This window comes from Marmota monax, unplaced genomic scaffold (genome assembly GCF_021218885.2).
Source record: "Marmota monax isolate L192 unplaced genomic scaffold, Marmota_monax_Labrador192_F-V1.1 WCK01_AAM20220418_F8-fsc00210, whole genome shotgun sequence".
Lineage (NCBI taxonomy): Eukaryota > Metazoa > Chordata > Mammalia > Rodentia > Sciuridae > Marmota > Marmota monax.
The window spans coordinates 2,744,575-2,771,447 of NW_026695248.1; the positions used below are offsets into that span (position 1 = coordinate 2,744,575).

A 26,873-nucleotide genomic window follows, 5' to 3' on the forward strand; every position below is an offset into this window, starting at 1 on the left:
CACCCAAGAGAGATATGGGCTCACTGTGCAGAAACACCATTGTTTGTGCAGCCCCTCCCTTGGCCAGCCTTCTGGTCTGCTTTTTCTGGAAAGGTCGAGCTGTTATTATCAACAATGGCCCTGACTCTTTGAAAAACGTTTCACTTCAGGAGGTCTTCAAAGAGTCAGGGATGGCATGGCGGTTACCAGAGGCTGAGGAGAGTGGCGGGAAGGAGGATGGGGAGGGTGGATTAATGGGTGCACACTTATAGTCGGTTGTGCTATTGCACAGTAGGGTGGTGGTAGGTAATAATAATGTACTGTGTATTTCAAAAAGCTAGAAGAAAGGATTTTGAGTGTTTTCACCATAAAGAAGAAGAAATACAACTGATCAACAAATATATGAAAAAGTGTTCAACATCTCCAACAATTAGAGAAATGCAAGTCAAAACTACACTAAGATTTCATCTCACTCCTGTCAGAATGGCAATCGTCAAGAATACAGGCAACAATAAATGCTGGCGAGGATGTGGAGAGAAAGGTACACTCCTATGTTGCTGCTGGGACTGCAAATTGGTGCAACCACTATGGAAAGCAGTGTGGAGATTCCTCAAAAAATTGGGAATGGAACCACCATTTGACCCAGTTATCCCACTCCTTGGTTTATACCCAACAGACTTACAATCAGCATACTACAGTGACGCAGCCATATCAATGTTTATAGCAGCTCAATTCACAATAGCTAGACTATGGAACCAACTTACGTGTCCCTCAATAGATGAATGGATAAAGAAAATGTGGTATATATACTCAATGGAATATTACTCAGCTTTAAAGAAGAGTAAAATTATGGCATTTTCCAGTCAATGGTTGGAGTTGGAGAATATCATTCCAAGTGAAATAAGTCAACCCCACAAAACCAAAGGCCGAATTTTTTCTCTAATATGCAGATGCTAATTACAATGAGTGTGGGGAAGGGCACTCGGGAAGAATAGCATTACCTTAGATTAGGTAGAGGGAAGTGAAGGAAGGGGAGGGAAGGGGATGTGGGGATAGGACAGATAGTAGAATGAAACAGACATTATTACTATATGTATACATGTGACTACCTGACAATAGGATTCTGCAACATGTACACTCAGAAAAATGAGAAATTCTATCCCATCTATGTATGACATATCAAAGTGCACAAATGCATTCTATTGTCATGTATAACTAATTGAAAAAAATTTTAAAAAAATAAGCCAGGCATGATGGCACATGCCTATAATTCCAGCAGCTTGGGAGGCTGAGGCAGGAGGATCTCAAGTTCAAGGCTAGCCTCAGCAATTTATCAAGGCCCTAAGCAACTTAGCTAGACCCTGTCTCAAAATAAAAAATAAGAAGGGCTGGGGACGTGGCCTAGTGGTTAAGCACCCTTGAGTTCAATATCCTCTACTAAAAAAAAAAAAAACAAGAATTAATAAATGTTCAAGGGGACAGATAGGCTTAACCTGATTTAAACATTACACAGTGTATACTGAAACATCACTTCACATCTCATAAATATGTACAATTTCGTTTCTATGTAAAAATATAAATTAATAAAAACTAATTTAACAAATTTAAAAAGAAAAGAAAAACAATTTAGACAAATAACTGAGGGGAAAGAAATAAAACTTATGGGGAAGTACTTTTTTATTCACGGTGACCCATCAGTCTAATGGGGAGTTTCTCGACCTCAGCATGATTGACATTTTGGATCTGATACTTCTTGGTTGTGGGAGCTGTCCTTTGTCTATAGGATGCTCTGTGACATCCTTGACCTCCCCCGCCACACTGGATACTGGCGTCACCCACTCCTTAATGACAGCCCTGAAATATCTCCAGACATTTCCAGGTGTCCACCCCCAGTTGAGAACCACTGATGGAATCAGAAAAGATGAGATTCCTTGAAGAAGTGTGCTCTCATATATATATATATATATATATATATATATATATATATATATATATATATATATCTTTTTTTTTTGGTCTTAAAGTTTGTCACACACCTGTGTGAAATAACAAGGGAGCCTAGTGTCAGTTGTCAGTTTTCCTGTGAAAGAGCCCCCATTCCCCTTCTGTTGGCTCCTTTCTTGGAGGGAGGGGCCTGTTCTCGCAGGTGCACTCAGACATCCAGTTGCCACCGCAACCCCATTCTGCACCGAATTATATCATCAGAATTTTATCAGTCAACTCTCAGATGAGTTTACGAAAGCATTATAAGCACCCACATTAAAATAAATCTCCACAGAACAGCGAAAGTGTCTGCTGTGTAAGAAAACATTGCCCACGTTAAACCTTTTAGGTCACGAGTACCCAGAAGGGTGTGCCTGGCATTTAATAGACACCTAATAGATACTTTCATGTGAATGCCTGTTTTCCAACATTTAGAAAAGCTCGTGTGTCCAGCTCATTTCACAAACCCCCATCCCTACCCGGCCTTGAGGAGCAATGAGGATGTTCTTTACAAATGGTCCCTTCTATAGCTATTGCTTCTGTGGCCGTGAACATAGACAGAGGTTGACCTTGGCCAACAGGCACACTTTCTATTTGTAGGCCTCTATTTCATCTTAGATCTTGTAGGAAATGTTTACTGGTGAACTCAAAGTGATACTGGGGTTGGCGGGACAGGGACCATACGCATTCCCGATGTCTTCCTATGGTAATGATGATATTTCTGACTCACCTCAATGAATCATGTGAATGATCGTGTGCCTGTCATTAAACTACTTCAGCAGTTTCCATGGCTAAATTTAGTTTTATGACACCAATGGGTCAACTTCTTCACTGAGTCTGAAACGCTTTTAGAAGTGCATTCCGTGGGCTAAGCAAACTCTGTGTAATGAACCCTCTGGTGTATAAGGTAGGAAAGTGCTGGGAGGGGATTCCTGGAAATACTGTAAGGACGTCAAAGCAAAGTCAGTGTCATAAAATGGCCCTTTGCTTCAGGGACATGTCCCTCCACTAAAGCATTGCTAAGGAGCTTTCAAATGTGCATTTTCCACAGGCACTAGATGGCTTCATTATCGCAGTGACAACAGATGGCAGCATCATCTATGTTTCTGACAGTATCACGCCTCTCCTTGGGCATTTACCGGTGAGTGTCTGCTTCAGTGGCCTTTGTCTGTGTACCTTGTCACCTTATTCTAGAGAATCATTGAGATCTCAGGTGGGACGTGGTGGGGGTCTAGGGCAATGGGACCTGGGGGTATGAGAAGGAGAGATACTGGAGAGTTAGGGAGCGCCCAGGTGCTGGAGGACCAAGTCAGGCCAAGCTCAAGGTCCCAGGGGCAGACCAAGGGCAGGTGCAGGCTTGCGTCTCCCGGAAGCAGTCATGGCACCAAGATTCCAGTAAGGACACGCTTGCGGGAGAGGACGCTCATCCACGTTCTTATCCCTGGTCAGAAACAGACCAACGTGAGAATCGCAGCAGTCGGCAGAGCTCAGAGCCATCCGGGTGACTGAGAGCTGATGGAGGGATGGGCAACAGATGGCTCAGACTGGAACATGCTTGGGGGCTCGCTGGGGACATGTCCAAGATTGCAAGTACATGGTGACCCTTAATAGTAGTGGGGAGCAGGATGACTCCTGGGGGTTCAAACATGCTGGGCAGATGTCACTGGACCTGAGTCTGGGAAGGCCTTGGTGAGTAGAGAGATGGCCAGGCTTGGGGGTGAGTACAGACAGATGTCCCTCCCACTCTTCCCCTCCCTTCCCCCTCTCTACACAAGCCTTGCTGGTAACCCTGAGGCTCAGGATGAAATGTCCCTCAGATCTCTACCAGGTTACTAGAGGATGCACCCCGAGGGCTCCGCAGAGCCCTGTGGCCCATCTTCCACTCCTGCCACACCATTATTTATTCCTACAGAACCTGACCTTGAATGTCAGCTCACCAGGAGTATCCCACATGACAGACCCGGGTGGAATGTCCTCTCTTCTCGCTCCTCCCAACGAGCCCTGGCCAGACCTCTCCTCGCCCTGAGCATGGGTGGATAGTGGCCAGTTTATGTGACGAGGGGGGACGCAGCTTTCCCTAGGTTCCCACATAGGGATCCTGGGCCAGGAGGAATCCCACAGGGCGTGGTCCCCCCTTCTCCACCACAGCTGCCCAGGGAACAGCGTGGCCCTGCTTTGTGGGCAGCTTCCCTCCCCTTTGGGGTGATGAGCCTGGTTCTGCTGAGGGCCCAGGGTTCCACATCATCCTGGGTCTCACTGGTCCTCAGAAGCCGCTGCCCCAACATCTCTGCCAGTGACACAACGTGCCCTTCAAACCTGCCACGCACACTTTTCCTTTGGTCACTGTGTCACGCCAGAAAGGCATTTTTGACTTCTCTGGGCAGATGCGGTCCGGTTACACCATAATCTAACCCTGTGGGTTTCACTTTGTGTTGTGCCCATTTCCTGAGGTCAGGAGGTGACAGACAGGCCCAGAGGTGCCAGAGGGAGACTCCCTCTCAGCCCCAAAGAGGCTGAGGTGAGGCTACCTCCCCGGTCCAGGAGGAGAGGGATGAGCTGGAAGCCATGAAGGTAGATGTGACCCCCTCCTTTAGTGTGGGTTCCTCTGAGGATAGCCAGGGAGAGAAGGGGAGATGGGCTGCTCTTTGGAGGGATCTTGTGTTTTGCTTTGAATGGCAACAACGGGGACAGAAACAGGCCCTGGCTGGAAACAACCAGCTGTGACCTGCTTACTGACCCAGCAAGGAGAGCCCAGAGCCCTGAGCGCTGTTTGGGTGAACAGGATTTGTACTGCTCTGCTTTATGCTTTTGTGATTATCTGATGACCCAGTTGCTATATATGGCAGAGGGGACTTAGAAAGTAAGATGGGAATTCTTCTGACTTGAAATTATGCGGTCATTTAGGAACACCTTTGTGAATTATTTCCTAACTCTAGAAGGGCCAGAAATGACCCCCCAGCCCTAACTGGTCAATGCCAGACCCACCTGAATGCTCAGTAAGTGTCTTTACATAGAGACCCAGGCCACCTCCCCTCGCCCTGCCCCATGCAGATGAGCCCCGGGATAGGCACCCCCACATCTTGCTTCAGTTTAGGTTCAGCTTTCCTGATCCTGTCTTTACCAGGATTGTCCTTTGCAAGTGGATGGGCAGGGGCTGGGGAGGATGGACACGTCCCAGGTCCTCTCAGCGTGCAGCTGGCTGATCTGGGAGTCAGAGCTCTGTGGGCTCCACCTTCCCAGGGCCTACCCCAGGCCTCCAGCCCGCCCCTGAGGCTGCCTGGTGTCAAGGATTCGGCTGCAACGGAGAAATTCTGCTTTTGACTATCCATAGAGGGTGGAGCATTTCTGAAGCCCCGGGCGGTTGGCTTCCTTCAGGGTTTGCACTTTTGTTGAGATTCCACCTGTCCAGTCATTAGCCACTAACACGATATCTAGGCCATTACTATGTACCAGACACCTTGAAGAGTCACTTCCACGAGCTGATATGTAAAAAGTACTTGGAACAGTGCCCAGCACAGAGTGAGGGCCACTTCATATTCCCTCTCCTTACTCCTCTGTTCAATAACCCCATGAAGTTGGTCATCGCCCCTGTTCATACGAGAGGAAACAGTGGGCGGCCCAGAGAGGTAGAGTAATTTATCCAAGGCTCCACAGCCAATTTGACCTCAGACACTTTAGCTCCAGAGCCTGACGCTCAATCACTACTCAGAACGCTGCAGAGGACAGAATAAAGTTGAAAGTTCCCAAGTTGTACTGGGTGGTTAGGTAGGCAAAGAGTGAGGACCCCACAGGTGGTGGTCAGCCTACATGGAAGAGATGGCCACTGAGGGAAGACATGGCCGGCTGGGACACAGGGTGAGCAGGGGCCAGGAGGCCATCATCCCCAGCGACAGAATCCCTATCAGTGTCACAACAAGCACAGGCTGGCACATAAGGGATCCTGCCCCATGGTCCCCTGTCGGTGATGCAGGAATGAAGAACAACCAGAAAATCTGGGGCAGCGGCCCACACCAGTAATCCCATCTGCTCAGGAGGCTAAGTCAGGAGGGTTGCAAGTTCAAGGCCAACCTGGGCAACCAAGCAAGACCTTGTCTCAAAAAAAAATAATAATAATAATAATAAGAGCAACCAGAACTTTTCACAGAACAACCAAGAAATATCCTAGAACTTTCTTTTTTAGTTTGACAGAGAAAAGAAAGATGTGAAGCAGAAAGTGATGTGTTTAAGTAAATGGCTGAGTGAACAGGAGCCTCCAGGTAAATGTCACCAAGGTTAGGAAATGGAACAGGGCTCTGACCACAGGCGCTCCTGCCCACGACATTTCATCACACCCCACTTCCACCGAGAGACAGCTGTTTTTCTGATTTTTTTTTGTTTTGTTTTTGTTTTTGTGTTTGGTGCTGGGGATTGAACTCCGGAGCACCCGACCACTGAGCCACCTCCCCAGCCTGGTTTTGTATTTTCATTTTATTTAGAAACAGGGTCTCGCTGAGTTGCTCAGGGCCTCACTTTTGCTGAGGCTGGCTTTGAACTCGTGATCCTCCGGCCTCCGCCTCCCGAGCCGCTGGGATTACAGGCATGTACCACTGGGCATGGCTTGTTTTCCTGACTTTTAAAATCATTTGCTTGTTTTTCTTTGTAACTTCATCAATTTTTGAATTGATCATTAAGCTTTAATTGAGTAGAAGTTGAGTATCTATTATCGGAAATGCTCGGAACCAGATTTTGGATTTTTTTTTTTCATTTTTTTGGAATATTAGTACTTACCTCAATATTTGCATAATGAGGAATCTTGGGGATTGGGACCCAAGTCTAAACATAATGCATTTATGTTTTATATACACATTGGACACATAGCCTGAAGGTAATTTAATATGCCATTTTTTTAAATTATTTTTTGTATTTATAGATGGACAGAATGCCTTTATTGTGTTTTTATGTGATGCTAAGGATTAAACCAGTGCCTCACACATTCTAGGCAAGCTCTCTGCCACTGAGCTACATACAGCCCCAGCCCTGATACAGTTTTTAATAATTTTGTGCATAAAGCAAGATTTCATGGCATGGAATTTTCTGCTTGTGGCATGATGTCAGCGCTCAGAAAGTTTCAGAATTTGGATTTTTGGATTAGGGATTTTCAGCCTGTATTGCCTTTAGCTCAAGTGGAATCCTGGGATTCCACTTGTGGTTTCTCCTTGTGCTCACCCTGTTTAGGAGATTCATCCTTCTTCCCCTGTCTGGTGTAGGGGTCCTTGGTTCTGGCTGCAATGAAGTGTGCCATTTTAGGAACGTGCTACGTACAGTTCCTGCATCCGTTCCAGGTTGGCACTCCTGGCCAGTGCTTCTGCGATCTCCCCGTAGTGCTGAGAACAGAGCAGGTGTAGAATTGCTGGCTTTCAGTGTGTTGGCTTGTGGGGGGGGGGGGCAGGTGTTCCTTCACCTTTACTTCACCCAACTGGACTATTTCCATAGTGATTGATTGCATCAGTGTTCCCTCCACCAGCGGGGTGCAGAGTTCCAGGTGATTGCGTCACCAGACTTGGTACTGTCAGACTTTTTAGGTTTTATCAATCTAGTGTGTGAGGCGACTCCTGGAGCTTTCATTAGCTTTAATTAGCTCATTACTAGTGAGACTGCGTCTTTCCCTGTTTCCTGGCCCTGTGGATGTCATCTCCTGTAAAGTGGCTGCTCAGGTACAGCCATGCCTCCCTTCATGACAGGGAGACATTCTGCTGAAGGTGGCATTAGGTGATCTCGTCATTGTGAGAACATCGAGATCAGTGTGCTACACTAATTAATGTCCTGCCCATCAGTAATGGTACACAATTAGATATCACCTCCCACACACCTAGGCAACAGGCTACATTCTGTTGCCCCTGAGCTGCACGGCTGTAGTGGATACTGTAGGCAGTTGAGACACAAGGGTAAGTATTTGTGCACACCAAAGGAGAAAACGTACGGTAAAAGGTACCTCATATTCTTATGGGACAACCATAGCATGTGTGATCTGTCATTTGCTAAAATATCTTTATGCAGCGTGTATTTTGTTTTGGACATTTTCCTCTTGGACTTTTGGACTCTTCTAACAATTTCCAGGCACTCTTTCCGTGACCTGGACATAGTCCTCAATGAAGGACAGTTTTAAGTGCCTCTTATTCACCCTCTCCCAGGGCAAGGGGGATGTTTGAACACACAACACCCAATCCTGGGCGGATGAGACAGCAGGTCAAGTCACACACACTCCGTGGAGGACATCGCACACCACACAGGGCCACATAGGGGCTGCACTTGGGAACAGATGCACTAGCAGGGGCTGGGGGAGGCAGGTTTGTAGTAACAGACAGTGGGTGACCCCGGTTGCCTGGAGGATACGATTGGTTTATTTGAGTGATTCCACAGGCCGACAGGAAACTAGCCTGTTACTTGGAAATGAGCAGGAACGTGCCCAGTCCTCTTGAGAAGGAGGGTATTTGGCCGGGGGACCCTATCCACTGAGGCAGAGTGGGGACGGAAACTTGCAGTTAGGCCCTGCCAATGTCATCAGAGGTCAAGGAGGAGCATAACAGGGAACCTTAATTTTAGGCCTTTTATTGTGGGTACATGTGTTGCAAATATCTTCTCTCACTTTGTGGCTTACCTTTCCCCTCTTTGAGGTATTTTAATGAACATAGCCTTTCTTTATATTTAGCAATATATTTAGTTAATTCAGTGCACCAAGGGCAAAGCTATTCTCATACTGTTTGGCCATCCGTCTTATTCGCATCTCAGTTGAATGTTAGCATCTCGAGCATGCCTCTGACATCTTGGTTCCTTAACCAGGTGAAGGCCCCGAGGAGCCCATTCCTGCTGCTTCCTAAGTCAAGGAGTCCCCAGACCTCTCACACTGTGCCTTCTAACTGAGGCCAACACATATCTTCAGCCAGAACTGTCCCCTGGGGCCCCTCAGGGATGTTACAGGACTGAATGTCCACCCAGCCCACTTGCAAGCCCACTGAACTGGTGCTACTGGTCTAAGGGAGAGAGGTTTCCTTGGTCCTCAGCGGTGTCAGCTCATCCCCAGGCACTCGAGCGAGACTCCCTCGGGGGGACACAGGAGAGGCTCGGGTGCAACTAGGCCTTCCTGGTGAAGCTCAGGGAACTGCCAACTGCTCCTTAAAGCAGCCTAGGAGACCATTAGCAAGTTGGGAGAGAGAAGCTCCTGCCTGATGCAGGTAAATGACAGTCCTGTTAATGACTCAGACGCGAAGATGGCTGCAGATGGCAGGTTCCCTCCCTCGTCTCTGTAATTGCTATTATTTTAATCAATAGAGCTCAGCTCATTCAAGGAACGGTTCAACTGCAGATGTGATGTATTCTCCTATCTGCACTCGGGTTTAGATTTTCAAATTGTCATTGTTCCTGGCAGTACTCAGCACGTGGAAATGGCATAACAATCCTATACTAGCAAATACATACAAGCCACGGGCAATTCTGAGCCCTGTGTACTGACTATAATGCTCACGACCTCCCATTACCCCACCTCCCCCACCTCCATCCATCTTTATTCTGGGCAGACTTGCTGCCCGAGGTGCCCCACAGCATGAGGATGGACAGGCCAGTGACCCCAACCTCACTCTCTGCCACACCCGCCCTGGGAGAGGTGGCTTCAGATGGAGCAGTCCAAGAGAGGAGCACGGAGTGACTTAGTTATCATTTTCATGTGTCTGAAATATCTTTAAGAGGAAAGGTCACTCTCATCCATGAACATTAGTCATCAGCTAAAAAAGAAAACTAGAGGAAAATGGCTTGAACTGCAATCAAGACCATAGAGTCTTTTTCGTAGAGATTAAAAATTGGTGTCTCCGTCTAAGCCACCCTGAGTCCTTCCTTTCTCTCCTCCTGTCCCCCAGTCGGCCACCAAGCTGTGTCCACCGTCCTCACACCCATTAACATGCTGACTCCAGGAGGGGAGGGACTTGGTGGTGTTTCTTCCCAGTGCCCCAAACAGCGTCTGAGCACTTAGGAGTCCTTACCAGTATGACCAGTCTTACCAATCCCGGTTGCAGTATGGTTGAGTGGATGGCCTTGGACTCCCCTGCCCCGTCTGTCCCCATGCACACTGTAACCATCTCCGGCCTGGCTTCCTGGGCCCCCTCCCTTCAGATCACACGTGGGATCTCTTTGAAATACAAGTACAAACCGAGAGCGGTGGCGCACACCTGTAATCCCAGAGACCTGGGAGGCTGAGGCAGGAGGATGGCAAGTTCAAAGCCAGCCTCAGCAACTTAGTGAGGCCCTACTGATACATATCACTAAAAAGAAACAATAAATAAATTTTAAAAAGTATATATATATATATATAGATAGATAGATAGATATAGATATAGATATAGATATAGATATAGATATATAGATATATATATATATTAAAGCAAGTGATTGGCTGGATATTTAATTTAAAAATGTGTACAAAGATGTTTGATGCTGTGGGAGTAGATGAGTTTACTGAGGGAACCTGAGGAAGCCAGAGAGATGTGCCTGCCTCCTCCCTCTCCCCACTTTGAACCCTTGCCTGTCTTTTCCTGTAGGCTAGCCACTAGCTACACGTGGCTAATGAAATTTCAATTACAATTAAATAAAATTAAAGTTTCATTTCTTTTAGTTGGACTAGTCGCCTTCCAAGTGCTCAGGGGACACAGGTGGTCAGCAGGTCCTGTGAGGGGTGGTACAGATGCAGACCCCCGACTCACACAGATGGCTTTATTGGACCGGGCTGTATCTAGACTCTCATATTTAGGTTGGCTCCTAGTACCTAGGCACTCGGGGGGGAAAATGTGAAACTCCTTCAGTTCCAGACCTTTAAGAAATAAACAGGCTGCTTTTTGCTGGCCAAAAGGTCAAGAAAGGAACCCTATGTACTGTTTGGGGCCATTTGAGTGAGTGACGGGGCTCTCCCTGGGGCTCCACGTGGCCTCACCACCCCAGCCAGGACACAGACAAGACAAGATAAGAATTTGACTTTGGAAAGGAGGTTAGAACGAATAAAGAAGGGAGGGCTAATTTTAAGCAGATGGGGCGCCGTGGGCCTGAGGAGGACTCCTCTTTGTGCATCTGTTAGACTTGACATTCAAGTCATCAAGACATTCAGCCCATGGACAGTAGCACATTCGCATTTGAGCAAGTACAGGGCTCCTCCGTATCCGGGGACCTGCACCAAGGAGTCAGGCAACGCTGATTGAAAATATTTGGAAAGAAAATTCTGTCTGCACCGAATGTGTATTTTTTTCTTATCATTATTCCCTGAACAATACAGCTTAGCAACTAGTTACAGAGCATTTACATGGCATTAGGAAGATAAGTCATCTAGAGATGATTTGAAGTCTACAGGAGTATGTGGGCAGGTTCTACATGAATACTAGAACATCTTTCAGAAGGGACTTAAATGTCTATGGATTTGGGGAGCTACAAGGGGTCCTGAAAACAATCCCCAGAGGATACCAAGGGATAACTATGGTTCTTTTATTTTTTTTTCTTTTAATTTTTTTAAGTTTTCAAAAAAGATTATGGTACTGTGCATCAAACCCAGGGCCTTGGACATGCTAGGCAGGTGCTCTAGCTCTGAGCGCTTCCCCCAGACCCTATAAAACCTTTTCGGTCACAATTTAGGATTACAGAGTGATGCATGGGGAGTGTTCACAGAAAATCAGATCTTGGGCCAGGTGCTGTGGCACACACCTGTAACTCCAGTGGCTCAGGAGGCTGAGGGAGAAGGATCACAAGTTTGAGGCCAGCCTCAGCATTTTAGTGAAGGCCTAAGCAACTCAGTGAAACCCTGTCCAAAATTAAAAAACATAAAGGGCTGGGGGGTGTGGCTCTGTGGGTAAGCACCCCTGGGTTCAATCCCCAGTAACAAAAAAATAAAAATCAATAAGACCTTGAACTTCCCCTTTCAGAATCTGATCCTGAGGAGTCAAGCACAGTTTTAGCCCCCGATTTTGCCTCTTACTACCCTGGAGTGTGCACCTCTGTTCTTTATTTTCTTTTGCAGTCGGATGTCATGGATCAGAATTTGTTAAATTTCCTTCCAGAACAAGAACATTCCGAAGTTTATAAAATGCTTTCTTCCCATATGCTTGTGACGGAATCCCCCTCCCCAGAATTCCTAAAATGTAAGTTTCAATTCACTGTTTTTTGGTTTTTTTTAACCAGGTCTGAAGATAAGAATTTGACTTTGGAAAGGAGGTTAGAACGAATTAAGAAGGGAGGGCTAATTTTAAGAATAATTTTCCTCATGACTCAGAACGTTTTCCAGATCCTTTGAGGTATATTTTTAAGTTTAAAGCTAAAACCGGAGTCGGAAATCTGTAAGACATTTAGCTTTTATGTGGAAAATTTGAAGGCACAGACCTTAAGAATAACAACTTGTTTTGCATGTATGACGAGATTTTTTTTTTTTACATGAGAGTCTTTCGGTAATAAACAGTGCAAAAAAAAATCTGCGAATAATCATCTTATTTAGGGAAACACTAAAATGCTAAATTTGTATACTTCCAAATAACCAACTGGTAATTGACGAGTTAGGTCAAAAACTGAAAGTCTGCCTTCCCCAGGCTGTCATCTGGTTATTTATACCCATTTGCATTTTGATGGAATTTTAAAGTTTTTAACCAAAACACTTGGCAACGTGGCTAGAAGCCCGGCCTTGGTGCCCGGGAACCTCATGTCACTTAATGAAGCATGTGAAATATACACAGTAGCGAAGATGCTCGCATTTGTTCGAGCCTCAGTCCATTTTCCATGAATAATTTGTCCTGTCGTACATCTGATTTGACTTCAAAGCAAAGCAAAAAAAAGATTAAATTAAAGAGAGCGGCTCTAGATGAACAGCTTGATTTTAATATACCGTCTGAAAACAACCGGAACTAATCAATGCCGACACAACCGACCACAGACATTTGCAAGCAAATTAAGACTAATTGGGCCCAAGTAGAGAAGGAGAAGTATCTCTGAACAATGGTAAGAGAACCCTGTACCGCCAAGGTTAGAAAGCCACCTTCTGGAGTTAGTCACGAGGACAGAAATGGGCTGGCCCTGCGTGGACCAAGTCCCCTAAGAGTTTTGACAAACACGCCACTTGTTTAGTCTAGAATCTGTGTAATGTGCCTCTTCCTTTCTCTTTTCTTCCCTGAACGGCCCAGCTGACAACGATTTAGAGTTTTATTGCCATCTTCTCAGAGGCAGCTTGGACCCAAAGGAATTTCCAACTTATGAATACATAAAATTTGTAGGAAATTTTCGATCTTACAACAATGGTAAGCTTTAATTGTCCCCATAATTGCCCACAGTGTCTTTTATCATGCAAACGTGCACATGAGCCACCGCCTAAGAATCCTAAGAATCACTGGGGGAGGGAAAGGGGGAAAATGTGTGCTTTTTTTTTTTTTTTCAAATTTGCATTTCGATTTTTCTGTTCCCAAGATGCATTTTTCTGTGGCTCATCAGCACTCTCTCCCTTTCCAGAACACACTCCCACACCTGTTTGTGCCGGTGCGCAATGTCCCCTTCGATGGCGTGCAATTCGCTTCTTTATTTTTTCAAGCTGATGAAATAATTCTGCCCTGTGAGAAACAACTTACAGTTAATAAAGAGCAGACTACAGAATCCCCAGAATAGGACTTCACTGTGACATGGCGATCAGGATCCTTGCTTTCTACATTCCTGTCTTCTCTTTAAGCCCTGCCGAGCTCATGCTTTAATAGATCTGGTCCACGGGTCTTGTACTCGCTGTGGCCCAAATGCACAGTAAAGGGGCTATTTGACCATGAGCCAGCAATCTACACTGGGTCAATTATCAAGGAGGAGAAGCCATCACTGAAGTCGTATTTTCTGAAACTCCTAGAATAAGGAACTGTCCAAACTCTGGCTGCAGAGATGTGAACCCGGAACTAGACTTAACGCTCATTTTTACTTTTGACACATGCAACGTGGAAATACAGGCCGAGGCCAGTCATTCAGCAACCCAGTCTCATTATGGACAGAGCATAGAAAGGCCTGCATCTTGTTTGCTGTGCTCCTCAAAACGCAGCACAAAACAGAGAACTTTGAGAGCGCTGATATCACATTCATCAGCAAAGACGGGAGAAAGTGTTGACAGGGAAGGAGGGAAAGAGAGACGTGCAGAAGGAAAAAAAATACCAAAGGAAAACAAAGACAGAATGATGAGCTGCAGAACAGAGAGGGAGGGCAGCCAGGGATCCAGGGCGGAGAGGAGGACAGCACTGACTGCTGCTGGTTTGATTACTGTTGTCTGACTCGGAACCCACGTAGGTCTGTTACTCCAGCCAAATCAGTCCCAGATCCCGTTAGCGCCAACCAGGGTGATAGTACTGAGTCCTAACTAACGCTGGGGCTAACCAGGAAATTCTCTTCCTCCAACTTCAAATGATTCTTTGTTGCGTATTATTTGCGTGAATACGTATGTTTTATAAAAAGTCTTCAGCTAGATGCTGAACATTGTGATCCTGCTAGAGGGATGTTCAGGCACAGTGTCCAGGGTTTTGCCTGGACAGTGGGCTCCCTGGCTGACTTGGAGGACCTCCTGGGAACCTTCCTATCCAAGGCTTCAGGGTCTCAAGTGGTTGGAGTGACGGTTGGTGTTTGCTTTCCAAAGGGGGCCCCTAAACCTGAGCAAAGCCAAGGCCTGACCATGTCTAATCTGATTCATCTGCAAGGTCTGCCCAAACTTCATGCAATGAGTGTTTTTAAAAGCCACACAAAGAAGTCAATGGTGTCTTGCTGGGTGGTTTTCTGGGCTGCCCAATTAAAGAATCCAGCTTAAGAGACACCATAGAGAAAACCCAGCATCCGCCCGGCCAGTGCAGTGGGTCTTTGGATAAGATAACTAGTTAACATGCAGATTCTCAGCCATTACCTTAAAGCAGATCTGAGACCCAGGAATGGGGAACTGAAAGGACTGGGGACTTGGGCTCCAGGATTCGTGACATGCACTTGGACTAGTGTGACACCAAGTGCCATTCCCTGGAGAGTTCAATGGCAAGGCTTTCAGACAACTTTATTGTGGAGTTAATGTTAGTGGTGGTTTGGAATTGAATTCAAATGTGCAGGCTGGTTCCTCAAAACATTAAACATACAAACATTGAACATAACATTAAACACAGAACAACCACATGACCCAGCAATTCCACATCTGGGTGTATACCCCAAAGAAGCGACAGTAGGGACTTGAAGAGATATTGGTGCACCTACGTTCATGTATGTCTGTATGCAATAGCCAGAAGGTAGAAGTAGCCCAGTGTCCATCAGTGGATGGATGGATAAAGAAATTGTGGTATATCCTTACAATGGAATATTGTTCAGCCTTAAAAATGAAGGAAGTTCTGACTCGTGCCACAAACGTGAATTAACCTTGATATTAAGAGAAGTGCACCAATCACATGCGTACACTTAAAAACAGGATGGTGGTCAGGAGTGCAGACTTACCATGCATCAGTCCCCAGCACCAAAAATAATAATAATAATAATAATAATAATTGTATGTTATGTGCATTTTGCCACAATTTTCCTTTAAAAACTGCACGTACTCTAGCCAGAATAGCAGCACATCCTAAGCAACCAGATGCACAGAGGGGAAAGACACCACACCTCTCAGAGTGCTGAACCTGGGAATTATGGGATGCTATTCCCACGTGTCCCCATGACAACTGTGCACACACCTGATTATTTAAAGAACCAATCAGTGATTGGCTGGTGAGGAGCAGTTGTATCCTTTATGAATTTACATTTCTACACCTCTTATGAAGACACTGCCAGCTATCACATTGACGCACCCTGTCATTTATCACCTCTTAGAGGATTTCAAGGAAATAGCTGCATTCTGAATACCTGGGCTTTTTTTTAAACTAGCAAGGCTTTATTTTCACTTCAAGTTGAGACAGTGTTTGTTTGCCTGGAAGAACGTGTAGAAATGATGTGCGACTTTTTTTTTTTTTCTTACTGTTACTGCTATGGCAGGGACAGCATTGAAAGTAGAAAATTCAAAACCAAGAATGCAGTGTCCCTCCGGAGCCTGTTGTGCAAACCAGAGTTAAGACGGGCTTTGTGCAGACGAGAGTGTCCAAGTATAAATTGGGAGCTCTCAGACCCTCAGGAAAAGGGCCCGAAGTGGACCAGGGAACGCTGGTTGCGGTTCAGAGAGATCAGCTGTGGTGTGCTGCTGCACAGGAGGGTGGCCATTTGTTCAAAACACTAGGAGAAAGGATGGAGAATGTTCTCACCTCTAGGAAATGATACGTGTCTGCGATACAGATACAGATGTTCCCTGACTTGAGCCCTGGACACCCTGTACATGGGTGGAACGTGACTTGGCTTCTCATTAATGCGTACAATTCTGTGTCCAGAATTGTAATACAATTAAAATACAGATAAAGAATAAAACAGTGTGCAGGCCCCAGAGCAGGGAAGAGAGGGCCAGACTGAGTCGGCAAGGGCTTTTGTGACCCTCAGATCTGTGGAGAAGAGGCTCCCCTCTGTTGGCTCCCTCAACGTCTCCTCCTGCAGGCCTGGGCTTGGGACCCAGTGGCCATGAGCTGTCAGTAGGTGCTGGGGGAGGGAGGGGCAAAAGCCCCTCTGCCCTTGCTAATGAGCTCACACTCTCCAGTTGGAAGTTTCCAGACTCACGGGCGGTGGGGAGGCTGGTGCCCATTCGACCCTGCCCACCCCCAGCTGCCTTTGGCACGGCAACCGTGGCCCAGATGCTTGAGCAAGATGGAGTTTTCCCCTTCTCTGCTATTTGCCCACAGCAGTCACCCCTCAGGACTCGGCCATTTGCCCCCAGTGTCCAGGGGGAAGAGAGGGAGGACCGACCTCACTTCTTTCATCTAAATGGCTAACAGGTGGGAAGAAATACGCACCAGGAAATGGAAAAGGAAGTCATCTTCCTCAGACGTGTTCACCTGAGCTCAGGGATGGGATGAGTGACCCCGTGTTCTGTCTTCTCCTGGCCAAAGGCTGATGCTGACCCTGGGTGACGAGTGGCAGATGGGTGGGCCGCAGGTCCCAGCAGCCTTTGAAACAAGAAGTCTTTCCTTGGATTATGTTTGTTCTGTAATAGATTTTTTTTCTTTTTCTTTTTTTTTTTGAGGGGGGGATAGAGAGGGAAATGCTTTTGGACAAATACACCATCGTATCTTTTTACTTTCCTAATTAAATATGGAGCCCGCTGGGCCTTCCGCAACGCCACACGCCCAGCGCCACGTCCCTGCCCTGTTGCTCTGAATGGGAAGGAACCAGCGGGTGATCTTCAAAGACAGTCTTTGCTTTACGGGGTCCCAAGAAGCAGGTTCCAGTTCCTGAAAGATGACTTCACGCCAGGAGGGAGGCCAGCCTTTCTCTGCACCCTGGCTCCTCCCCCGGACTTGGATTTAAATGTGCGTCTGACTGAAATCCAGAACGCAGTGTTTCAGAAGTCGCTGGCGTGGTTCCAAATAGGTCACCCTCAGCAAACATTCCACTCTGGGCTTTCCAGAAACCGCACACCAGAGGATAAAAGTTTCCCTGCCCTCATTTCACCTACTCGCCTCTAACCACACCGCCAGATTGGAAAGATGGCGTAAGTGGGGACATTTCGGCTGAGAACACACGGATCCATGTGTTCCCTGAAGTTTCCGGAGACTGCCTCACCTTATGGCTTGGAGAGGGTTGTTTTTGCGTTTTGTTTTTCCCCCTGAACTGAACTAATGGAGACGTCTCAGCTAAGGGATGGAGGGGCATGCACACCAGGTCTCCCTGGGAATGGAGACAGGAGCTTGGACAGCTTCAGAGATGGAGTGTGGACCTGTCCATCACGGGTGCCTCAGAGAAGGAAGCAGAGTGTTCCCTCCACCCAGCAAAGCAGCCTCGTGTCCTTCCCCAGCAGTGGTCATTGCTGCCACATTCAGCATCCCAGGAGACGAGATCCTGATAGAGAACAAATTGTCACCCAAGAGCATCATCCCGCGGGGACATAGAAGGTCCATGTTAAAAATGGAGCAACGGGGAATGGCCGCACGTTTATCCACCACATCTTTCTGCTTGCCTTAGTCCGTGAGTGCAAGTCGTCTCATCATGTGACAAAGATGTGACAAGCTATCCATTTGGACAACAGGAATGAGGGCCTGTTAGGAAGCCCACTTTCCCGGCCACACAAATAACATGACCCTGTCCACACCAACCATCTAGTGGGTATCTTAGAAATGACATTCTAAATCTCAGGCCCCTAAAAATACTCATTTTAGTTCATGAACACCAGGGAAAAGAGGAATTAGTGAAGACATACAGTCTCCCTTTAAATTTTTTTTTAACCCCGCAAATTGGAGACGTACAGCTTCTAGGTATGGATCTCATCTTCTCCCACATTCCTCTTGCTCTCAACAGAACGGGCAGAAAGGAAAGTCGAGCTGAGCATTACCCGGCAAGGAAGGCAGTGCCCAGGACAAGAAGTGGGCAGGGCGACTCTGCTGCTGCCCCCGTGAGGACCCCCCATACCTGGCTCTTCAGAGGACATTGAGCAAAACACCTGCAGAGAGAAAATGAAGAGTCTGAAATTAGCACTTCGTTAGTGGGAGATGATTTCTTCTGAATGTGCAGAGAGTGATTTTCCTTCCAAAAGTCCAAAACAGTAGTCCAAAATGTGTTTAGCACAGTTTGGGATTTAGGAACTTTTTTTTTCTTCCTTGAGCAAAATCCATTGATTATTGGCAAGTCTTCCCAGGGACCGATCAGTTTTGTTTGATATTGGTTCCCAGAAGTGCTGAGGAAGCTCTCTGTGCCTTCCCCTGTGAACTACTGTGTTTTCCTCTAGCCACTGCAACTATTTTATTCTAAGCAGGCCATCCCTGGTGAGAATACCAGATCGTTCTGAGGACTGACCCATAACTCGGTGGAACTGGGGACAACCGTCCTTGTCCATTTCTTTCTATTCCTTTGCTGTTAACTAATGTTCACGATCATCATCTCTGCTTCCTCCTCACTCTTTCCTAAATTCTTTTGAAAAAAAAAAAAAGATATCTCAATACCTACAATCTCCCTGCCTCTGCAGATATCAGGACGAACTTGGGAGCTCACCTTTGTCAGGGGACAGACTTGGAACCCAACCTAGGGTGCATCCAAACGAAACAGACATTAGTCATTCTGAGTCTCTGGAGAACCTGGGAGTCTTATTTTTGGACTCTCAAGGGCATCAACCTAAGGCAAAACTCTTCCAGGGTGTCTGAAATTGGAGACTGTCATGAATGGTTCCAGACTTGCTAATCTGTGGATCATTTTAACATGAAGACCTCAAATCAGCACATGGGGGTCCCTCCCAGCAGGAACACAGGAGGCACTTGGGGATTTTCCACCAGAGTGGTGATTACTGTGTGGGATTCCCAGCAGCTGTCCTGTCCAGGCCCCCTTCTGACCAGTGTCTGTGCCTCAAAAGGGCAGTGAGCTAGCCTGAGGGCCAGGGGAGCCCAGAAACAGTGCTCTGCAGGCACCTTCCGCAGCCCCAGCTCATGCTATGGGAGGAGCCATCTTTTGGATCCCAAGGTCCATGCACGAAGTACTGGCAAGGATCCAAAGGTTTCTTCCTCAGCTGAATGCAAGATGGAAAGTGCCTCTTGTGAAAGTCTCACCCAATAAGCACACATTGAGCACCCGCTGTATGCAAGACACCTGCTCAGACTGGAGAAGAGAGCAAGATCAGCTCTACCTTGGGGGAAGCTATCTATTTAGCTTTCGGGGCAAAAGTAAGATCAATTTGAGTAAGAAGACTCTAGAGGGAAGAAAACAGCAAGAAAGAATCACTTTTCTATCATGAGTGGTCAGAGATCTGAGAAAGCAGGGCTGCACCTATATTTAGTGGTTGATCCTTCGGAGAGGCTTGGGAAAAGCCAGTTGTAATTAGAGATAGTTTTTCTATTACTTAAATTGAACAACTAATTGAATTCTTAATTAATGGCTTTAAACCACCTTGGGATAGAAAGTGCCCGAGAGTTATCCTGAGTGCTAAATATGACTGTGAAGTCCCAGGGAGCAGCGGGCTCCTCTGTTGACTCTGGAACCTAAAGGAGGGCTCATGCTGGGAGTAAAACGTCATTTTAAACTCAACTGGTGACACGTTTAGAGTAGCTTCCTCTCCTTGGTTTCCCCCCAAGGTTTTTCCCTTGGCCTCTGTTAGAACATTCATCTTTGATTTAATATCACCCTGAATCAAGCCCTGGGACATTTACGATCCGGGGTGGGGAAAACACTTGTTTGGGAAAAATAATAAAGTTGCCCAGTTCTGGTCCCATCTGTAAAATATCTAGATGATCAAGCACAGGCCACAAGCAATAACGAAACTTCCCTTTTAGGAGTGCATTTTTATCTTGAAAGCCTTTGAAGTCATGAAAGAGCAGATAAACCACATGAGCGGCAGCCGAGTCAACTGTAGCTCTGCACAATGTCCACTGCATGACCGTGACCTGAGTCTGGGCCCCGCTGAAGATGGAACAGGATGCAGCAGGTCTTGGGCCCACGTTTCTGTTCCAAGATCTTTTTCTGTCCTTGTCTCGTCTTCAAAGCAAATCCAAAGGAAAACCCTTACTGACAGAGCCCTTGGATAATAGACCAAAGATGGGCCCATCAAGATGCAGCATGGAGCCACAGATGAAGGAGGCATCATCCTCTTAAATTCCTGGGAAGTCCTCGGAAGCTTGCTTGGAAGGTCTTGATATTCTGAAAGAGTCAGGAGAATTTTATGAGGTCATTATCTGGCTGGGTGATGTCTCTTAGATCCAAGCGGAGAGTATTTCACATCTGGGAAAATTTTTAGATGTCTCTCTTTCATTACACAGATGTTCACATCTGCGAACCCTTCCTTTATGTGGAATTGTTTCCATTCCCCTGGATAAATTTCTTGGCTTGCCCTACAAATGAATCTGCACCAGCCTAAGCCAACTAGTGACAGATGTAAACTCACGAGAGGCCACTATTTTTTTATTTTTCCCACTTTATATTCCTGTTTGGAAACATTTATTAGTATTGATGTGAATGAACTCAGAGACTATATCTAGATAAAATGAATTTATTCGTGTTAGCAGTAGGAAGGCCATGTGATATGGGATAAAATCATTTCGAGACATATGTATATATAAAATAGAAAAAATGGGAGAGCTAAATCTCAAAGAAAATTTTGTAGATTTCATTTTATAATGCATTTTTTCTGATATTCTATCTGTTCTTAATTAAGTTGGCAAGCATAATGAGGTTTAAATTTGCAAGTTTAGAACATACAGGTTGTAGAGTCGTCCCTCAGAATCTATGGAGCATTAATTCCAAGACCTCCCCAAAGATACTCAATCCAAGGATGACCAAGTCCCTTGTAGAAAATGACCTAGTGTTTGCATACCACCTTTATACATATCCACTTTATACTGAAAGTCACCTGTATAAATACTTGTATGCTCTATTGTTAAGGAAATGACAAGAAGGAAATCTATACATCAGCAATACACACACAACTCTTTTTTTTTTTCAAATATTTTCCATCTACAGATGGTTGAATCGGCAGATCTGGAACCCTTGGTTATGGAGGGCTAACTGTAACCCATCACATTTTAAGAAGTAAAGAGAGTGCAGGCTCTTGGCTCTTGGGATCCTCAATCCTGTCTGCAGAAACATGTGGAACTTTTGAGTGTATCCATACCTGGGCTTCACCCCCAGAGTTTCTGAATGAGCTGGTTTGAGAGGGGCTAAAGTTACCAGGGGAACCAGGTGCACAGTGAATCTGAGAATTCCCCGGGTGTACCAAGTCGGCCTTTCTCATATTTAACAAGGATCTTGTCCCCAACCAGCCAACTCCACCTAAAGACAGAAGAATCTTTCTGGCCCAAAGACCCATCAGTTTTCCACAATCCCCCTGAGAGTGGGGGTTGGAGGATCCCAGGGACGCTAAGTGGTGTCTCCCAGAAGACCCTGGGCACGCAGTTGTGGACATGAGCCTAGAAGCATCCCCTGTCTTTCCTGGGAGACCCCAGACTTGGAGTCTGGAGATGTGGGTAGTATCCCTGCTTCATTCTTTCCACTGTGGGAATGACCTTCATTAATTAATAGATCCTTTCTGGGCCTCAATTTCTAAAATGAGGGCTGTAATACTTTTCCAGACTTGCGAGAATAAATCACAAGACACATGGGAACAGATTTTGTTGCCTGCGCAATGCTACAGAATTAGCAAGTTTGTCGTGGGCACTATGTGTGTACGTCTGGGATGACCCTATGTATTAGCCAGGTTTCCATTACTATAACAAAATACCTGAAATAAGCAATTCAAAAAGATAAGCCAAGTATGAGTTTGAGGGCAGAAGCTCTTGAATGGCCAGTGCCAGGGTGTCTGTGCATCCAAGACACCACTAATCTCCCCAGGACCATCCATATCAGGAGCATCCTCTGACTAAGAGCTCACCCTTCCCACAGCAGCCAGGGGGAGCATCCAGACCCTTGCTGCAGAATGAAGCTGTTCCTCGTGTTGCCGAAGGTCTTTCCCAACACAAAAAGTGCAGGGTTATGGGGCAGCGGGTGAGCAGGGCGCAGTGGTTACCAGCAGGACTCACTCCCAGCTGCTTCTAGTAAGCTGTTTGGCTTTGAGCAAGTGCCTCGGTTTCCTCATCTGTGCCATGGGGATAACAGGAGTACCTACCTCATTAGGATTTTGTGTGGATGAAATGCGTGAAGCCACACACACACAGCCCCAGGAAGCGACTCTAAGTTTATGGTAAGTGCCAGGTGGGATTTGACAGCTGTCACCAGACAAGGCTAACTGTGTGTCCCCGTTCCCCACCCCCTGCACAGTGCCTAGCCCCTCCTGTAACGGCTTTGACAACGCCCTGTCAAGACCTTGCCGCATGTCACTAGGGAAGGAGGTCTGCTTCATCGCCACTGTCCGCCTGGCAACACCGCAGTTCTTAAAGGCAAGTCCCCCGCAGAGAGGTCACTGTGTGGAAATCGTTTCCATTGAGTCGCGTCTGGTTATATCTCATTCGTTATCTTTATGGGAGAGAATCAAATTGCCCTGGAGTCACCACATTCTAAATTTGTAGATGCTGCTTTGAAACATCTACCAGTTTAGAATGTCTAGCCTCCGCCCCTGCCACCCTAGCCCTGTCCCAGGCCCTCCCTGGGGTTCCTGCTAGGTATTTTGTTTGAAGGCAGTGTCACTTGCCATTCAGCCCACAAAGATGCTGCCCGATGGCCCCTCCCACCTCCCCATCTTCCTGGTCACCATGAACACCGCCCAGGGCAGGCAGGGGAGAGAGTGGAGAGTCACAAAATCGAGGGCTTTTTCTGTATTCTCTCATCAAAGATTGGCAGCACTCTCTGGAACGAATGTTGAGCTAAATCAGTAACTCAAATTCAGATGCAAAGCCATTTCCCACATGTTTACCACACTTCCAGATAATAGGAAGGGAGTGGTGTGACATTTTGGCTCCTAGGTATTTTTCCCCAGCTTGTGAAATAAATTTAGTATCAGCTAATACCGAAATTAGCTACAGATGACGAGTCTCAGTCCAACCCGACTTGGAGGCTGGCTTGTGAGGATCTGAACTTCTGTTACCCATCATGCATTTCTTTGCAGCAAACCTAGGGTGAGCATCTGGCACCCCAGCAACATTCTTTTCTTTTCTTCCCCCCACCCCTCTTCCAATACAGGAAATGTGCATAGTTGATGAACCTTTGGAGGAATTCACTTCAAGGCATAGCTTGGAATGGAAATTTTTATTTCTGGATCACAGGTTTGTGAAGAGGGAAACGTATTTGGATTGGGTCTTTTTCAAGTGGTGTTCACATGAGCCAGGTTCTCCTTGGGAGACAGAAGTCCAGCCTGATCCTTTGAAGAAAGACTCGCTGGCTACAGGAAACGTGGTTCCCAGCCAAGGGAAAGGCTTCCCCTTCTGTACCTGCTTCCCCTTCACGCAGAGGTTGAAGCCTCAACCCTGGGTCATCTGTGGGATGACCCCCTTCCTGCTTCCAGAAAGACAAGCAGATGTGCAATGAACCCTCTCCTCTGATCACTTCCAACACCCCTTTGATCCTTGAGTCCAATTTTTCTTCTTTCCTTTGTAACGTCATTCACCGTTTCAGAACAAGAAATCTCGCTTCCCTGCCCTTTCGTTTTTCGTTATACAATGGAGCTGGCCCCATCTATAGCTGTTTTTAATTAGTCAATAGCTGATGCATTTAATGATTATTTGGGCCAGAGGATGCCAAGGAAATGGAGTGTCTAAATACCGAAATAACTTTGCAAAACTGGTGCTGACCAGTGCAATGCTATTTTCTTCCCCTGGTTCTTGAGAAACGAGGCCCCTGTGGATATTAAATGTGCAAACCGTACCCTGCGTGTTGAATGGCTGGTGTTGACTGGCATGGTCCGTGTGGTGTCCTTCTGATGGGGAATTCCCTGTGCCCTCCTGCAGAGCCCCTCCCATCATAGGATACCTGCCCTTTGAAGTGCTGGGCACCTCAGGCTATGACTACTACCACATCGACGACCTGGAGCTCCTGGCCAGGTGCCACCAACACTGTGAGTACCCTCACCCAGACTGACCACAGGAGCGTCATTCTTGATCCATGGTGACCGGACAGCAGGGCTCTGTAGTCTGCTTGTCACCCAGCTCCCTGGAAGCCAGGGACTTGGTTTCCTCTGCAGTGATCTAGGGGTATGGAGGAAGTCGTTGTCGACATTGATGTCGTGTTTCAACTCGGAATTGACTTTGCCCCAATCCCCAGCACTTCCCAGCACCATTCAGATAGGCATGCTCCTTCATCCAGATCGTGAAATTAAGGCAATGGCAGAATTTATTTGTAAGTTAGCATTAAGTGTCAGAGACGTAACACTGAATCCACCTAGATGGATTAGTCTTTAGTCGGCAGTTGGTGGTATTGGTCTCCAACTCCAGGCAATGCTGACCTGTCCTCTTCAGATATCACCCTAAGTCAGCGTCTCCTGGGGTGACTTGAGTTTTCTAGGTAAGAGCTGTCTTAACCGTTTGCATTAAGAGATACTAATGCACATTTCAGCATCTTCTGCAGGGTGAAGTCTGCTGGAAAGCCAGGAATGGGCGACACTGTAGATTGTGAATGTTGCATAGCAGGGGATATGCACAGGGCACTGGAGGCTCAGGGGGACCCCCCCTGCAGCTGGAGGAGGTCCAGGGATGGCTCTCTGCCTTGGAAGAGGGGAATACGCTGGCACATACATGTGGGGTAGGGCTCCTGATGTGGGAGAGCTAGACTCACAAGATTGATCAGTTCTCACTTCAAAAGAGGAATCAAGAATTAAGTACTCGAGGGCTGGGGTTGTAGCTCAGCGGTAGAGCGCTCACCTAGCACGTGCGAGGCCCTGGGTTCGATCCTCAGCACCACAAAAAAATAAATAAATAAAATAAAGGTATTGTGTCCAACTACAACTGAAAAATAAATATTAAAAAAGAAAAGAGAATTAAACACTCAAGCCAGGTGTGGTGGTATACACCTATAATCCCAGTAACTAAGGTGGATAATGCAGGAGGATTTCAAGCTCGAAACCAGCCTCAGCCACTTTTTAAGAAGAGAAATGGTGGGGAGAAGGAATTATTATTTAAGGCTCATTTTTAATTTTTTTTTTTTGGAACTGGGGATTGAACTCAGGGGCACTCGACCACTGAGCCACATCCCCAGCCCTTATTTTGTATTTTATTTAGAGACAGGGTCTCACTGAGTTGCTTAGCTCCTCGCCAAGGCTGAGGTTGGCTTTGAACTCGCCATCCTCCTGTTTCAGCCTCCTGAGCCGTTGGGATTACAAGCACGCACCACTGTGCCCAGCTTTTCATCTTTAAAAATTTAACCCCCCGCTCCTCAAAGTGTGGTCCCAGGACGAGCTACATGGCTAATGTGTGCTAGACATGTAGTGTCTCAGCCTCCTGCCACCCGGCCTGAAGAGTCACAATATCCACTTTCACAAGATCCCCAGATAATTTGTGCAAACATTCAAATTTGAGAAGCAGAGCTGCTTTAAACCTCTGACTGCTTCTGGCTCTTCTAACGGAGAAAAAGCCAAGGGAAGAGTTACCTACCTGGCCTGAGCAAGAGGTTCCTTCTCTGTGGAGCCCATGGCCCCCCCTGCTGGCTTCTCTCATATTCACCAAGTCAGTGGCTTCGTCTGTAGCTTTAGTTTCCTAGGTAAGATTCTTCTTAACTGTTTGTATTAAGAGATGCTAAATTCCAGGCCCTGTGGCAATAAAACTGAAATTGTTCTTCTTCCTCTGGTCCACATCCCTTTCTTCTACCTGGCACAGATGATAAACCACCAGCATCCATTGTGTTCTGGACACTCCCAAAGGGACCTCCTACAAACATGACCATAAGGGGCTCCAGGCATCTCTGTGGCTGCAGGGGACGGCCTGGGGTGGAGACACCCATACCAGACCCTCTTTATTCTAGAACTCTGTAGACTCAGTCTGAATTGCTGTCTGGCAGCCACAGAATCCATCCAGCAGTTGCTGGCCGTCAGGTCTAGTTTGGGTCCAGGGCTCTCAGGGTCTGGATGCTCCCTCCTCTGCTCGGCTCCAAAACCAGCTCCACCTGCAACGGGAAGATGAGCCCCAAGAAAACCAGGGCCTCCTTTTAATTAAACTTCCAGTTTAACAATCTGTCCACCTCTGCCCTTATTTGAAAATCTCTCTCAAGCTTTTGAGCATGTGGAAAAAGTACACGGATCACTCTTCTATTATTTAAGATTGCCTGAGAGTTAGCAGGAGGCGTGACCCAGTGGTAGAACCCTTGCCCAGCATGTGCAAGGCCCTGGATATGATCCAGGCACCCTGGGGGAAAAAAATAGTATCAGAGTCTACCATTGTCCTGAGAGTCACTTATTGTACGGT

The 26,873-nt window shown here is 46.7% G+C and overlaps 1 protein-coding gene across 5 annotated transcripts in view; it reads left to right on the forward strand.

Annotated features, from left to right (window-relative positions):
* The window catches only part of Npas2 (neuronal PAS domain protein 2), a 157,920-nt gene that overhangs the window by 105,001 nt on the left and 26,046 nt on the right, over positions 1-26,873 (forward strand). For all 5 annotated transcript variants that reach the window (XM_058578316.1, XM_046440345.1, XM_046440349.1 and 2 more), the window contains exons 5-10: positions 3,014-3,103; positions 11,990-12,110; positions 13,140-13,253; positions 22,807-22,925; positions 23,665-23,747; positions 24,429-24,535. In XM_058578316.1, the coding sequence (XP_058434299.1) occupies positions 3,014-3,103; positions 11,990-12,110; positions 13,140-13,253; positions 22,807-22,925; positions 23,665-23,747; positions 24,429-24,535 (634 nt within the window). The remainder of the gene's footprint in view (positions 1-3,013; positions 3,104-11,989; positions 12,111-13,139; positions 13,254-22,806; positions 22,926-23,664; positions 23,748-24,428; positions 24,536-26,873) is intronic.